Below are 16,229 nucleotides of genomic sequence, written 5' to 3'. Positions count from 1 at the left end.
AGACCAAAAATGTATTTTTGCCATATATTTAACAGGCACACTTGTTAGCACATAATATATCTTTTCTCTTTTCTCTTTTTTCTTAAATTTTTGTTTTTAAATAACATTGATCTAATTTATTGTCTAAGTGTTAGATACACCATACCATATCATAGTACTACCCATGAATGAATGGATTAAAAAGTAGACTCCACCAGTCACAACTCACTGTACTATCACCAATAATGATGACCTTAACGTAGGCTAGGCTGAGAGCTCACCATGTTTGAGCAAAGAAGTAAAAAAGAGGAAGCTCATTAGTCACAACCCAAACACAAACACAAACACAAACACAAACACAAACACATGGAAGGCTAGTTGGGCCCACATCCACTAGACAATCCACACAACAACCCACTCATATCCGATGGCCCACATTAAAAAAGCAAAAAATATATATTTAGTCTTTACTTTAATCTAACCTTTGCCCTTTCACTGTAGTAGAAAAGTATACCCCTCATCCTCAGCTCACTGGCTAGCTACTGTTCAAGATTCAGTTCCACTTTTTGAGAACCAAAAACCCAATAATACCAAAATACCAAAAAAACCAATTTCTATGTGTTTTTCTCTCCTCTCTTTTTGGATCAAAAACATAAAAAAAAACATATATATAATTTTTGTATTGCAAACTAAAACTAATCATTAAATAATTTTTTTTTTAAAATGTTTTTATTTATTTATTTCTCTCTCTCTTTCATCAATACTATAATAGAAGAATCCAACAAATCTTGAAAATCTAAAAAATCCCAACAAGCTGAACAGATTTTAACAGAAAGAAAGCAAACCAGATTTTATATATATGATCCTCATCATCACACTCAATGGTCTCTCACTTTCACTTCTCCAATCTCAGCCGTTGATTTCACCGATCGATGAACCTTATGTTCTTGGAATCTAGGGCTTCATCTTCTTCCTCTTCTTCTCCTTCATCTTCTACCATCTTCAACCTCAATCCTAATCTCCATCATCATCTACAATGTCTTCGAAGATCAACAGCAACAACAACAATCATCGGATCAACGGCCAGATTTCTCTCCAGCCGTGTCCCCACCTCGCCGATTTCCGATCCCGGCACCGGTCCAACCCCTTCCGAGCTCTGCAGGATTGTCTCCGGATCAAGCCGCCGGGAGGCCGCGCCGCGATCCGCCGTGATCCAAGCGAGGTCCCTCTCTGCGGCGCGTGCGGCGACTCCGGCGGCGGTCGCACGCGCCTTTACGCTTGCGTTTCCTGCGCCGCCGTGCACTGCCACGCTCCTCCTGGCGGAGGTCCGTCGCATGCGGCGGCGCACGCGGAGTCGGGGAGGGGAGGAGGAGGAGGCGGCCACGAGATCGCCGTCGACGTCGATCGCGCCGAGCTCTTCTGCTGCGCCTGCCGCGATCAGGTCTACGATCGCGACTTCGACAACGCGGTGGTCCTCGCTCAGACCGCCGCGTCGACGCTCCACGCGCCGCCTCACTCTGTCACGACACCAAACACAATCCGATTGCCTCAACCTGAAAACCTAAGGAAACGGCGGCGAGTGGATTACCGGCCGTGGACTCCAGATCCAAGAGAGCGATCCTTAATGGGAAGCTCATCTAGTCCCCTAAACGGCACCGTTTCCGATTCCGATTCTAACTCCGATTCCAGATCCAACGATTTGTTACCCTGGGGATTGCGCGGACTCAACAATCTCGGTAACACGTGTTTCATGAATTCGGTTCTGCAAGCTCTGCTTCACACTCCGCCGCTGAGAAACTATTTCCTCAGCGATCGGCACAACCGATTCTATTGCCAAAAGAAGAGCAATTGCAATGGCAATGGCAATGGCAATGGAGACGGCATTGTGAATCGGAGAAATGCGAGCAACAATGAAAGGAATAACAATTCGCGGATGTGTTTGGCTTGCGATATGGACGCCATGTTTTCGGCCGTTTTTTCGAGAGATCGGAAGCCTTATAGTCCTGCAAAGTTTTTGTACAGGTTCGTGAAAATTGATTGATTTTGAGACATGGGTTTGGTTTGAATATGCGCATTTTGGTTGACAGGTTCAATTTTGCAGTATTTGAGTTTTGACCCATTTGGATAAAAAATATTTTACCTTTGGACTTAAAAACTTTACTGATTTTGCAGTTTTTGTTTAGAAGGTAAAACAAAGAAGTAAATAGCTTGTTGATGTTTATGATCGCTGTGGTTGCATTGCAGTTGGTGGCAACATGCTGCAAATCTGGCAAGCTATGAGCAGCAAGATGCTCATGAATTTTTCATTTCAATGCTAGATGGGATCCACGAAAAGGTTGAGAAGGAACGGCGTAAACCACATAGTCAGGGTAAATTTTACCCTCTTCCAATTTCTTTCTTATCAAATTTTCGTGTATTTTTTTTGGTGTTTTCAAACAATTTAATTTTCGAAAAAAATTAAAAATAAGTTGTACCCAAATAGGCCCGCAAACATGTTCTTTACAGACATTTGTAGTGAGACTTAAAAGTGGTATGATTTGTTTATATGTGGCCTAATCAATTAACTGTGAAATTATCTTGGCAGGAACTGTGTAACATATTTGTTATAGTAAATATGATCAGGGCATTTGGGTGTTGTGGGGCCTTATATGTAGATTCTGTTTAGCAGCATTGTGGCTTAAGACCTAGAATTCTGTACTAGATAATTTTACTTTGGATTTTGAAAATTTTGTTAATATAAGGTCAGAATGTTGATATAAGATTCTATGGATTGCCTTGTTTAGACTTAGAAACTGGATGGTCTAACTTTGCAGTTGGATTATTCCTAAAAATTAATATTCGTCTTTAGCTCCCGAAAGATACAGTGAAACATAGCCAATAGGTAGTTATTCTGAAAAACTCTAGACGCTTTGTTGGTCATGTCAGTTGGTATATTGTCCATGTTATTCTTGGTGTTGCAGTAACTAAGAGGTGGAACCTTTGGATAACTTGATTCCTCATGATGTAATTCTCTTCATAAATTCATTGGACAAACCAATGGATTTCTAACGCATGAATGGAACTTGCTGCCAGCATATACTGCAAGATGATGAACTAAAGTTCTATCAATAAGCAGCTAGTGTCACTCTCATACGTTAATAGTTTTTCTTTTTAATCTAGATGATACTGTTAAAGATTAAGAAGTAACCGTAACATTTAACTGCAGGGTCTGGGTTTAGGTCTCCTGTTTGTCGCTCTAGGAGTTGAAAAGTGCTCACAGATTTAGGGCTAATTGTCAACCTCAACCTGCTGGCTTGAAGGTGTTTTCTGCTTCATCCAGTAAGTCAACTTTTCCTAGCCAACTTGGTTTGATCATAGGGTTTTCTCGTCTTGCATAATTCTCATGTTAACTCCACCTGTCGGTGTGTTTAGGATCGTATTACTCAGCTGATCCCCTGGTCTCAGAGAAAGGAAGGTTGCATTAGGGTCAGAGCCAGCATACTGATAAAAAATATAAACAAAATAAAAATGAATTTCCTGGTCATAGGTAGTATGCTGTTTTGAAGCTTTAACTATCTTATAGTCATATCTTGAGAAACCTGACCCTAGGACTCCAATAGTAGCTATGTTGCACCTCTCCATCCGTTAATAACAATAAGATGATGTGCTTCTATAATTTTTGTTCTGGCACATTTTGGAAGGTGAAAAGGGTATTTAAAGTAAGGGGTTGTGCTAATGCTACATTAACCTAGGAAGGTAGTGGATGCATATGTTAATTGTGAGCAATTTCTTATTAAAAATTGTTGGTGAGAAAATTGAATTTGACTGATTTTCTGACTAAAGAAGAATTAAGTCTCTAATGGCTTACAGTTAAACTTATGGTAATGTGGGTATGAAGGATATGCTAACATGAATCATAAAAATTCATTCAAGATAGAATTAGTATTGTATTCAAAAGTGGATCTTATGCTATGCTTTCTGAAGCACTGTTTCTTTTTTATATATACATTGCTCACTGGAACAGCATTGGCTACAGTTAATCGTCAGACGTTTATTTGTTTCCTTGTTATATGGCTGGGTTGTTTGTTACTGTTTTGTTAATTATGTTAGAATATCTTAATAACCCCATCCAATTCCCATTTCTTTTGTAGTGCAGGCAATGGAGACTGTTGTATTGCTCATAGAGTATTTTCCGGTATCCTGCGATCTGATGTGATGTGTATGACTTGTGGTTTCACATCTACAACATATGACCCATGTGTAGACATCTCACTGGACTTGGAGCCAAACCAAGGGGGATCTGCAAAGATGGCGTCCACAAAGTCCAATCACGCTTCCAATGGCGAGGCGGATTGCCTAAATTCAAGTCAAAACAGTGGGATATCTACCCTTATGGGATGCTTGGACCGTTTTACAAGACCTGAGAGATTGGGCACCGACCAGAAATTTTTTTGCCAACAGTGTCAGGTGAGGCAAGAGTCCCTCAAACAAATGTCCATCAGAAAGCTTCCACTGGTTTCTTGCTTCCATATCAAAAGATTTGAGCATTCCTCAACACGGAAAATGTCGAGGAAGGTTGACCGTTACTTGCAATTCCCATTTTCATTGGACATGGCGCCCTATCTCTCATCTTCAATCTTGAGGCGTAGATTCGGGAATAGAATTTTCCCTTTTGATGGGGATGAGCCAGAGGCCTCAAATGAGTTGTCATCAGAGTTTGAGCTGTTTGCTGTCGTCACTCATACAGGTAAACTAGATGCTGGACATTACGTGACTTACTTGCGGTTAAGCAACCAATGGTATAAGTGTGATGATGCTTGGATAACTCAAGTCAATGAAAACATTGTGAGGGCTGCACAAGGATACATGATGTTTTATGTACAGAAGATGCTATATTATAAAGCAAGTGAGAAGCAGGTTGCTGCATGATATGGTGAAGCAAGAATTGATACCTATGAGAAGCAGGTTGCTGCATGATATGGTGAAGCAAGAATTGATACCTATATTAATCGCACAAAACGAACAAAAATTGGACGAATTGTTGAAGTTATGGTTATTATTTGATTGTGCATCAAAGAATGCCATGGCTAGTTTTGTATTGCTTGAAAACAAGTCATTGAGTTGGCAGTCATTGGCAAAATTACGAAGCAGCTCCCCCACTTTGCCCTCTAGAGGACATTTTTGAGCGGTGAATTTTAAAATTCTCAGTTGGAGCATTAAGCCTGATTTTTTGAGGCGATGTGGCAGTTGGGAAAATTAATTTATAGAGGTATTTATTTCTTAAAAAAAAAAAGATTTCTGATATTGAATTCTGGTGTTGGTAGACTGGTGGTTTTCTTGTCATGGATTATGGCGGAAAGTTGCAACACTTGAATATGTACTCTACCAGTGTACTAATCTTCTTATACTTGGCATAGTCATAGTCAAAAATCAAGTTTAGAGATAAATCTCTAGCATAATTTCCAGTTTCAATTTCTTTCACAGCCAGTTACAGTCTTTGTACATATATCAGGTTGCCTTCACAAAAAAACTTGGCCAAGTTAACCATAAGTCAGAGCTGCACCAACTGTTGTTGTTAATCTTGGTACTTACAGAGTTATATCAGATTGCTTTCATGAAAAACTTGGTTAAGTTGGCCCTAATTCATCAGGCTCTGCACAATCTCTGATGATTAACTGATGGTTATACTAAATTTCTCTGTGGCAGAATACGAGAATACAAACAACCAGAGCGTCAAGTTGCGCAGGAACAAACGAGGTCATGGCTTCATCTTCATATGCTAAAAGCTTTCAATTTTCACATCCCTGGTTTTGCATTGTTCATTTTCGAGGGAGAAATTATTGCCGACTGGCCTTGGAGAGTTTCAGGCATCTCTATTCTTGAGGAAAAAAAAAAAAAAAAACCAAATAAATTCGATGAAAACCAACGAATTCATTACACAAATAATGTTGCTTAACTAAAATAAAGTTCAAACTAATTAAAATAATGACGATGTCAATATCCAAGCGGAGCATCCTAAGTTAAAAAAAATCAATGAATATGTCCTTGATTTCAATTATCTAAGCGGAGCATCCCAAGTAATGTTTCTTTATACTACTAAAATATAATTTAAAACTTTGTGCATTGGAATTCCCGAATCATTTTAACGTTAATCAAAATCCAACTTTATGTGGGTTGGGGCCTTGGGTAACCATCATTCTTGAATGGATCAAAATGAGGCTTGGCATGATTATAAATTTATAATAGTATATGTCTTTACAATAAAAAATGATAATTGATTTAGTTTATCAAAAAACTATAATTGATTTACTTTTCCCAAAAAAAAAACACTGGTGATTTTTTTTAGATGTGGCAGTCTAGAGCTCGGTGAGTGTATTCCGTGTAATCCTCTATCCCATACACCAAATAATTATAGGGATAAGTTCTTCATAATGGTCCCAAGGTATTGGCTATAAATGCGTAGCCAATATTGTAGGGTTTGTCTTCTCAAAAAATAAGAAAAATAAATAAATCTCTCTCTGTCTCTCTCGTGGGGTTTGAGGTTAGACTCTATTTTATTTTTAGTACATGACATAAACATAATCTTTGTTGATGAAGGCGAGTGAAAGACCAATTTTTATTCATACCAAAAAGAGAGAAGAAGAAAAATAAATATTTCCCCTTGCTCTATTTCATTAGAATATACAAATGTATATCCTTCCTATGCCTAGAACAATATTGAACAACAATAAACATCAAGACTAACTGGTGAAATTGAAAACCCTACAGGCTACAGCCTCACATCATCAAGTGATGACGGGGAAAAGACAACAAAAGAATGATCCCTAAAGAGTGTGACGGATGAAAAATCTCTTCAAGGAACTCAAAATTTGCGATCCTAGCTTGGGTGAGAACCAATCCGATAGGTTGGCAATTACAAATCCCAGGAATACCTGCAACACATCACCAATTCATGGATAAATGGCCAGTACAATACATAAAAGATTTTTTCGGGATTTTTTTTTTGTTAGCTAAAGTGCAAATTATACTCTTAAAATTTGAAGTCTTTGAATTTTATACCATAAATTTCAAAATTTGGATTTGCCTTTTGAAGTTATATTCAGTTTACCTAAACAATCTCTCCATTTATATATTCTATTAAGTGCGACATAAGATTCATATATGTGTTTAGTTTGTTCAATAGAATTATGCCAGGTGACATAATAAAAATAACATAATATTATTTTATTAGACGAACTAGTATGGTAAGCTTATGTGACATTTAACGAAATATATGGACCACTTATATAAACAAAATATAACTTTAAAAGATAAAATTTAAATTCTAATACTTAAAAGCGTAAAATCTCAAAATTTTTGCAATTTTGGATATAGTTTGCACTTTAGATTTATTTATTTTATTCAAAAGTTAGAAATCACTACACGCAAAAGTCAACTATGGTACAAATCTGACCTGAATTGAACCAAGAATATAAATTACTGAATAATGTCGGCCATGGATCACCATGTCCTCCAACATGGCAAGTGGTATGGTAAGCGAGGCACCTAGCGCTGTCACTAGTGGAGAGGTCCAAACAACACCTAATGCCCTGGGATTATGATATAAAATAGTCAAGGTACTATATATTTATAAAATAAAAATATTTGCACAACATACAATGAATCATGATAGATATCTCTGTTTTTTTTTCCTCCCAACGTACCAGAAATAATCAGAGATGAAACTTCCAACAAAGCAATTGGCAAAAACAACTCCAATGGTTTGAGCAGAATCTGGAATCATGAATTTGGGTTCAATTCCTAATGCACTCAAGGGCCACACTGAAAAAGGACACAACAAATTAAAACATTATAGTCAATCCATGCTAAAGCCACTGGTTGGAACTAATGTTATAAAGAAATTTTCTATTTTAAAACAGTTTCAACTTATAGCGTCTATTTTTTATAATAACTTTTTATCATCAGGCTAAGACACCAATTGGTTTTTTGTGTAGGCGGAGACTGAATCTCAGATCTTTTATTCAATTATCAGAAACTTTACTAATTGAGCTAACTAGAACTTGTATATAAATAAATTTGGTTGCCATAAATCACAAAAACATCCCCAAAAGAAAGCATGGTATCTTTATTGGGCATACCTATGTTGAGAGTTGCACACAATTCTTTGTACATGGCAATACTATTTTTATTATATATCAAAGACAACATGTCACATTTACAGTCATGAAAAATTTTAAATCCTTAATGCTTGTTTGAAGCAAGCACTTTTGCTGTGATAATTTGGATAAGTTACATGTGCTGAGGTTAATGGAAAAAGTTAAGTCAGAACACAGAAAATTTGTCTTACCTAGCCACCAGAGAGAAACAAGGGTGAACAATCCAATATATCCAAAGAACTTCTGAATATCCACCTTTTCTCCTTCTTCTCCAGCATATTTTTTAAGGAGCACTGCAGAATTGGTATTTTGTCAATGAATGATTACAATAATAAGAACTACAATCTTTCAACTACAAAGATATATATTCTTTTCTTTTATATATTTTCTTATTTATATATATGTGAATAAAATAAAAGATGTTTGACCTGCGAATAGTCCATCGGTCACAGCTGAGAGCAAAGCAAAAAAATCCCCGAGAATAGAATGGTTTCTGTCTCTGTGAACCCAAACACAGAGGGAGGAAAATCCCATAACTAGTTGCTCTATAAATAAAACATAGTACAAAACAACAACAAAATATAGCAGCCAATGTAAAATAATAATAATAAATTTATAATACTTATTGAAAAAGAGCAATATTGAAAAAAAAACAATTGTTTCTTTATTATTATTTATTTTTACAACTTTTGATAGGTGTAAAAGTAGTGTTTTTTTTTTTTTTGAGAAAATGAAAGTAGTGTTAGTAATTAAAACAAATCATATTGATAGTTGTAAAAATTATTACTAGTAAACTTCAGCAACTCGAAATTTTTTTTTTTCCAATTTTTATTAGTTTAAGCCAAGTACCAAAAGAAATAGGGAAGTTCATGGTAAAAATTAACATGTTATCCAAACAATTAGCAAAAGATGAGGACAAGAATGAAGAAACGCACAAGGATGTGGTTGACTGTGATTCTTTTTCCCAAGTCTTGCCGTATATAGTCATGGCAACACCAGCCATGCTGACGAAAACAGAGACCAAATTTACGAAATTTATGGACTCTTCTCCCAATAATGCACTAATTAGAAGAGTGAAAAGTCCTGAAGTGGAGAATAATATTGTTGTACTGGCAACGCTTGTTCTTTCAAGTGCCGCATTCATACAATACTGCAAAAAGTGAATAGGGTAAAGATTGAGAATGTGACCTCCAAACAATAACATCATCAATGACAACCACATGGATAAATTTCCAATAAAATTGGAAAATTATTTGTATATAAATGATTTTGTAAGATTAGCATGTTATAAATAATCCATGTACAATACTTAAGGCTCTATTTAGTAGGGGGTAAGAGATGAAAAATTTCTTTATTTAGTTAAAAAGAAAACTAAGAAGATAGAAAGTATAATTTTTATAAAATTACTTATATGTTCTTATTAAAAAAAAAATCATGCTTAGTAAAAAAAATAAAGGCAGCAATCACGCCTGGGTTGTAGTTTAAAGAAAAAGAAGGGCAAAAAAAAAAAAAAGTGGAGGCGACAACCAAGTCGTGAAATGAAAGGTAGTTAAGTTATTTGCCAACAACTTTTTTTTTTTTTTTTCCTATCCATTTCCTGCTCAAATTGAGAAGATTCATTTTTTATGGGCCCAAGGAGAACACACTCGGTCCCACCAAAATTCTTCATTTTCTTCCCTTCTCAACCAAGCAACTCAAACTGTATTTTCCTTCAACTATCTCTCCAACTTTTCTTTCCTCCTCCATCACTCCAACCAAACCAGCTATAACTTTTGATTTTATTTTTCAAGTTGTACTCTTTTTTTAAACTTTGAAAAGTTTCCCTTCGGTTTTTTATTTTTATTTTATTTTTTATTTTTTTTAAAATATGTCTTTATTGGCATTTGATTGATGGGCATTGTTGGTATGATATTTGAAATTTATGTCACATCCTAGGCTTCACTTTAATATAGTGGTACCGATTCTATGAATTCCATTATTTTTTGTCTATCAAAAAATGGTAAAAACCCTTTAAAATTTTTTGAAAAGTAATATTACTGTCACAAACTATTTTATAATATTTTTATAAACTGTTGATATGACCAATTTTTACGCGTTTTCATTTGAATTCACCATTAATATTATTTTTTCACTTACCAATAACCAATCACTACATTATTAGTTTGTAAAAAATATTATAAAATAATTTGTAATCTTAGCATTTTCATTTTAAAATTTATTTAAAAAAACATTTTTTTTTTAAAAAAGTAAAAAATTAAGACCCAAATATGCAATTTAACCCACACAAAAAAGAAAGGGCCTCTAACCTCTGATAGAAACCAGATGGGACCAATGAATAAGCTTAATGTAGCAATTTCTTTTGTGCTAAGCTTTCTCTGATGTATCAATATGTCCACATCTTCTTTGTTATCAAAAGCACTTAGTTTTCCCTCTTTTTGAGAATGCAAATCTTTTATACATTTTTCATCAGCCAATGGTTGTTGTTGTTCAATGTCAAGATTTCCACTCTGGCAATTGTTAGTGGGAGAATCAAGAGTCATGGAGGATTCGTCCACATCATTATCATCAGTTTGGTAAGAACGTCTTAGAAATTTCTGTAAACAATCCCAAATGAATGCTATTGGAAGATAAGCCGCCAATAGAGAGATTCCAAGATATGTTACAACAAATGGGTGCTCATAGTCTACGAAAATACCCTGTCAGGAATGATAAAAAAAAGTCAATGAAAACTATAAAAACTCCAATGTTGAAATATAAATGAATGAGCTCAAATGAGAATCAAAATGAAGAAAATATTATTGGATTACACACTATATCAAAATAAGTCTATTATATCAATTGCTAATACAACAAAATTAATATAATGGCATTAGACAAAATATCGCATTTACAAGTTGAAAATTGTTACAATAGTAACTTAAAAGTGTTAAATTATTGCATCAACAATAATTAGTTACAATAACTTATAATTTTCAGTTGCAATAGAGGTTTTAATACCATATATCATTAGAAAAATTTGTCAAAATAACTTTAAAAATAATCATTGTAATAAATTGATACCAATTATTTTTGTAATCTATTGTTACAAAAATTTATGAACTAATAGTTTATTGTAACGAAGTTATCATTGTAATAATTTGATATAATTATTTTACAATCTATTGTAATGAAATGAAATTGCAACGAAAATATTATTGCAATAACTTGATATTAATTATTTTAAAATTTATTGTAATGACAAACATGTAAAAATTATCTATTACAACTAAAATATTGTTGCAATAATTTGATCTGAATTATTTTTGTCAATTATTTACAATTTATTACAATAACCTATTGTTACAAGTTATTTGAAACAGTAAATTCTTTATTGCAACAACATATATATTATTGCATCAAGGTTATTAAAATATTTGAAATTTATTGCAATTTTTTTTGGCACAAAACTATTATCTTAGATTTTATTGCAACACTTCACATTAACTATTACAATGACTATTATATTATATTATTATTACAACAATTTTTTCCATTATAATAAATATTTTTTCTTCTCGTGTGTGTTTATACTTTTTACAACTAATATAAATTTATTGGGTGTAAACAACGTAAATTTGTTTTTTGATAATAACAACAAAATTTAATCTTATTAATTTGAAATAGTTTATAACATATAAAACTTTCATCTATATGCCAACGGGAGCTTGGTTCAGTTGGTAAGGCTTGGACACTTCGTCTAATCTACCTAGATTCGAGTTCTGCTGCCAGCAGGAGCTCGTTGGTGGGCATCCACATGAGGTGGCCCAAGGGCTTTAGCTCTAATAAATACAATGACAGAGTATCATTTTGCTTGAGATTAATTCTAATGAAGACAATGGCAAAGTTAAGATTTGAAATTGGGGAGCAAAGTTGTGTGTCACACCCCAATATTGGGAAATCCACATGCTTTCCATGCTTGGCTAAACCTTAAACCACATGTATGTTGGACACTAGTCATTACATAATAGATCTGTTTGGCATAATAGTTGTTGGGCAAGGTGTTTCCAATCTCTGGTGAGCTTTTCCTCGTGGGTCTATTTTGCATGTAATTGATACATTAGATTTTGTTTTTGAAAAAAAATATTAATAAATACCTAAGGACATTTTTAATGAACTATTTTTAAAAAGTTTTTATGAGAAAAAAAAAAGTAATTAATTTTTCAATAATTTTTTAATTTTTTTTAAAAGTTTGTTAAAAGTTTTTATTTTAAATGGTTTCTTTATAATTAACCTAAAGTACATAATATTTTTTTAAAGCGACAAAGTTTTGTAAATACTAAACACAATTATTAGGGGGATCTCTCTCTCCGCCTTTGAATCAAGACATGTATGTACCTTGAACAAAATGGAGAACTCAGCAAAGCCATTGAGATTATACAATTTTAACATCCAAACTGTCAAGGCTGCTATGACACACTAATTAACAAGGTCATATGGGAAATTTACCAAAGATTAGTGTTACCATGAGAGTACATTAATGTACACTATTATTTGAATTCTAATTCCAAAAAAAAAGAAAAAAAAGAAACAGAGCCATGAAATCTAGTTTTGAGAGAGAGAGAGAGCTGACCTGGGTGACTTCTGCAGAGGTAACCCACAAAAGCACAACAGAAATGATCAAAACCACCCCTCCTTTATATCTCCAACTCATTTCTCTACGTACTCAAAGGTAGTATCTAAAAGAAGTAGTGCTAGCTGAAAGTTGAAACACTCTCTCAATAACTAGATTCAAATAATGAGGCAGGCTGTGTTTCTTAGCTTGTAATGAGAAAATGTGATAGACACTGAGGGGTTATAAATATTGTTTTCAAGAATTGTACTGTGTATTGCTAGCCACCTGAGCTGAAAGAGGCTTTGGCTTTTAAGGATATTTCTTTAGAAGTGGCCACACCACACTGAGGAAAGAATGATTAAAAAATTAAATTTAGGCCGAGCTGTCACAGCCTTTAATTTGTTATGTAGTGGTGCAGGTAAATTCTAGACAAATTCAACTTGGAGTCTTGGACTCGCTAGCCAGCCTCAGGAATCAACTTTTAATAATAATATAGACGGTGAAAAATGGGTGAACTTTGGACCCCGGACTCTGCATTATTTCTACCTTATTTTTACAATTCTCCGGTAGTTATAGATTTCCTCCCCTATGTCATAGCTAGGCGGGCAGCCAGTCATTTTTTAAGCTGGCATATATATATATATATATATAGCATCCGTTCCTAATATTAGTTTTTCATCATTAGACCAAGACATCAATCGATTTTTTGTGTAAGCAGAAATTGAACCGCAAACCTCTTATTCAGCCAACGGTTTTTTTATTTATTTTAATAATACAAAGTTAAAGAAATTGAGGGTGTCCATAATATTATTGTATTAAAGTTTATAGCGGATATAATAAGAAAAATGGTAAATATTAATAGGTAACATAAAATAGGGAGTGTTTTTTTCCTCCTATGAATAATAGGTAGGTTGTTGATTAATTCACACTTTCTAATTAGGCAGGTTATTAATGTTTCAAAAAAACAAAGGTAGGTTATTAACAGGTAGGTTTCATTATTATTATTATATAAAATGGTAATTAATTTAATATAAGGTTAAAACAAGTTAAACTCAATCTCCCAAAGTATATCCTAATTAAATTAATTAGGATATCCCAATCTTCATTTTTCATTGAAATTATATTGAGTTATCAAAAAATTAGAAAGTTCGGAATCTTCCAATATTGTTAACGTATATGCTAATTACACAAATAAAAATAAAAATTATTTTTTATGAGTATAATACACGTTTACCGAAGAGAAAAGGAAAAAAAAACAACAACAATTCATTGCTGCAATGAGTGGGTTATTAAAATATTACGTTAACTTAATTAGTATTTTAATACAAAATTAATTTGTAATTAATGGTACGCATTAATAAAATACAATAATTAACACTATCTTGTATCAATTTGATACTAAAATCACAAGATTCCAAACAGTAGTACTCGGTGCAAAACCGCGTGTGATTGTTTTTCATTTCTTTTTCTTTTTCTTTTTGTGTGAATGTCGGACTCTTGAGTGGAAAGTGAATGTCCTTTGGTAAAAAGAAGGATAAAAAAGAAAATAGTTTGTTTATAAGAAAAGAAGAAAAAGGAAGGTACGAAAGAAGGAAGGAAGAAAGAAGGAATGACATTCACATGTGCATGCGGCGGAGGGTAGTGTGTGAATGCTAAGAATTTAGGATTACATTCACATCAATTCGAGGACCATTTGTTTCATTTTCATACACTATTTTTTTTGAGAAACAATCACACACAAGGGAGACAATATTCCACTCGTGGTTTACAAATTATTAGACCATGTTTTGGACCCACGATGTTTACTCTTCACTATCACTGTTGACTTGAGAGTTGGAAGAATGTTTAAGATGACGGTGCAGTTTCCAAATCCATTTTGACTTCTACTTCCTCTATCATTCTAATCTTCTTTGGTTAAATTATTCATTTTCCTTCAACTTGTTTTTGATAAAAATATAGTAATTCAACTTTGATCTTGATCTTTCAAATGTTTTATAATTCAACTTTTGTTTAATATGTCTAATGAAAGTGACAACAATTATATATATAGGAAATATTAAATGAACTATATTCTTTTCATTATTGAATATATATCATGTTTTCACCTCTAAAATATACATTCCATTAAACACGCCGACAAAAATAGAACATAGGATAATATTTAAGAAACAAAAAAAAAAAAAAAAAAATTTTTTTACCTATCATCTTTGAAGTTTGGATACTCAAAAAAAAAAAAAAATCGTCAATTTATTTATTTATTTTGTCTATAGATTACGAGTCAAAGTTTAGTTTTATCCTATAACTATTAGTTGTATTAAATTAACCTAAACTTTTTATAGATGATAGGTAAAAAAAAAAAATTCTATTTATTTATGTATTACTATTTATACTTATTCAATACTGAATGTTAATATCTAGAAATTAAATAACTTATTTTCTCTCTTTTTTTTTTTTATACTTTTTATTTTATAGATATTGTAAGATTTGAAACTATAGTGTCTAATCTATAATGATTATTTTTTACCATTTAGCCAAGATATTACTGCATTGTTTTGGTCTTTTTATTTTATAGAGATGATAAGATTTGAAATTATAGCGTCTAATCTATAATGATTTCTCTTTACCATCTAGCTAAGATACTAATGGATTGTTATTGGTCTTTTTATTTTATAAGTATGATAAGATTTGAAACTATTGTGTCTAATTTATAATGATTTTTCTTTTACCATCTAGCAAAGATACTAATGGATTGTTTTTGGTGTGGACCGGATTCTAACTTAAGTTCTTTATTCAACAATAAAAAACCTTATTTGTTGGGCTAACTAAAAGTTATTCTAATACTTTTTATTAGATTAATTTTTTAAGAGGAATATTTTGGAAATTTAAATAAAAATTTGAAAATTTTTAGTGTTAATTGCTTTTTTCTGAAAATGTGTGCATTTATCAATTGAGTTAATCATTATGTGAAAGAGTATTAGTCACTCCCCATTTTAGTCAAGCATAATAAGGCTTGTAGTTTAGCAACTTCCACAAAAAGCAATATAGAGCAATGTCATGATTGTCATCCCTCAGTAAGTTACACATACAATGGAGATTTTTCCCCCTTGACAAGGCAATGGAGAAAAATTAATACACCTTTGAGGGATAATGTTTATTCAAGGAAAGGGATCAAAAGAAAGACCAAAATTAACACTACTGAAAATAGTGTGTGTATAGATATATATAAAAAGAATGTAATAAAAATATGATTTTAAATATGATAAATTAATAACAAAAAAAATACATGTAACTGATCTATTTAATTTGTTGAAGATTCATCACCTACCTTAAAATTTTGAAATTAACACTTTATTAGTATAATATGTGACTACTGTGTCATATTAATAATATAAGAAAACAAAAAAAGTTCTATGAGTCTATCACATTAGTATTTGCATGAAAGGTAAGATAAATAAAATATTGACTGGCTTTTAGAATTTCAAATGCTAAAGAAAACAGTCAAGACAAGATAAACTTTCTTTTTT

The 16,229-nt window shown here is 32.9% G+C and overlaps 2 protein-coding genes across 2 annotated transcripts; one reads left to right on the top strand and one right to left on the bottom strand.

Annotated features, from left to right (window-relative positions):
- Window positions 1-870: 870 nt before the first annotated feature.
- Window positions 871-5,405, top strand: LOC142614049 (ubiquitin C-terminal hydrolase 22-like). Its single transcript, XM_075786581.1, has 3 exons — window positions 871-2,001; window positions 2,224-2,348; window positions 4,115-5,405. The coding sequence occupies exons 1-3, from the start codon at window positions 1,016-1,018 to the stop codon at window positions 4,885-4,887; spliced, it is 1,884 nt and encodes a 627-aa protein (XP_075642696.1). The 5' UTR covers window positions 871-1,015; the 3' UTR covers window positions 4,888-5,405.
- Window positions 5,406-6,542: 1,137 nt separating this feature from the next.
- Window positions 6,543-12,993, bottom strand: LOC142614058 (thiamine-repressible mitochondrial transport protein THI74-like). Its single transcript, XM_075786594.1, has 8 exons — window positions 12,724-12,993; window positions 10,421-10,810; window positions 9,050-9,264; window positions 8,543-8,613; window positions 8,306-8,407; window positions 7,662-7,779; window positions 7,412-7,547; window positions 6,543-6,890 (listed from the first exon to the last, which is right to left on the bottom strand). The coding sequence occupies exons 1-8, from the start codon at window positions 12,802-12,804 to the stop codon at window positions 6,783-6,785; spliced, it is 1,221 nt and encodes a 406-aa protein (XP_075642709.1). The 5' UTR covers window positions 12,805-12,993; the 3' UTR covers window positions 6,543-6,782.
- Between the last annotated feature and the right edge of the window lie 3,236 nt (window positions 12,994-16,229).

Source organism: Castanea sativa, chromosome 1 (genome assembly GCF_040712315.1).
Source record: "Castanea sativa cultivar Marrone di Chiusa Pesio chromosome 1, ASM4071231v1".
Taxonomy (NCBI): domain Eukaryota; kingdom Viridiplantae; phylum Streptophyta; class Magnoliopsida; order Fagales; family Fagaceae; genus Castanea; species Castanea sativa.
Note: the sequence above shows the minus strand (reverse complement) of the source record. Positions and strands in the feature narration are given on the sequence as shown.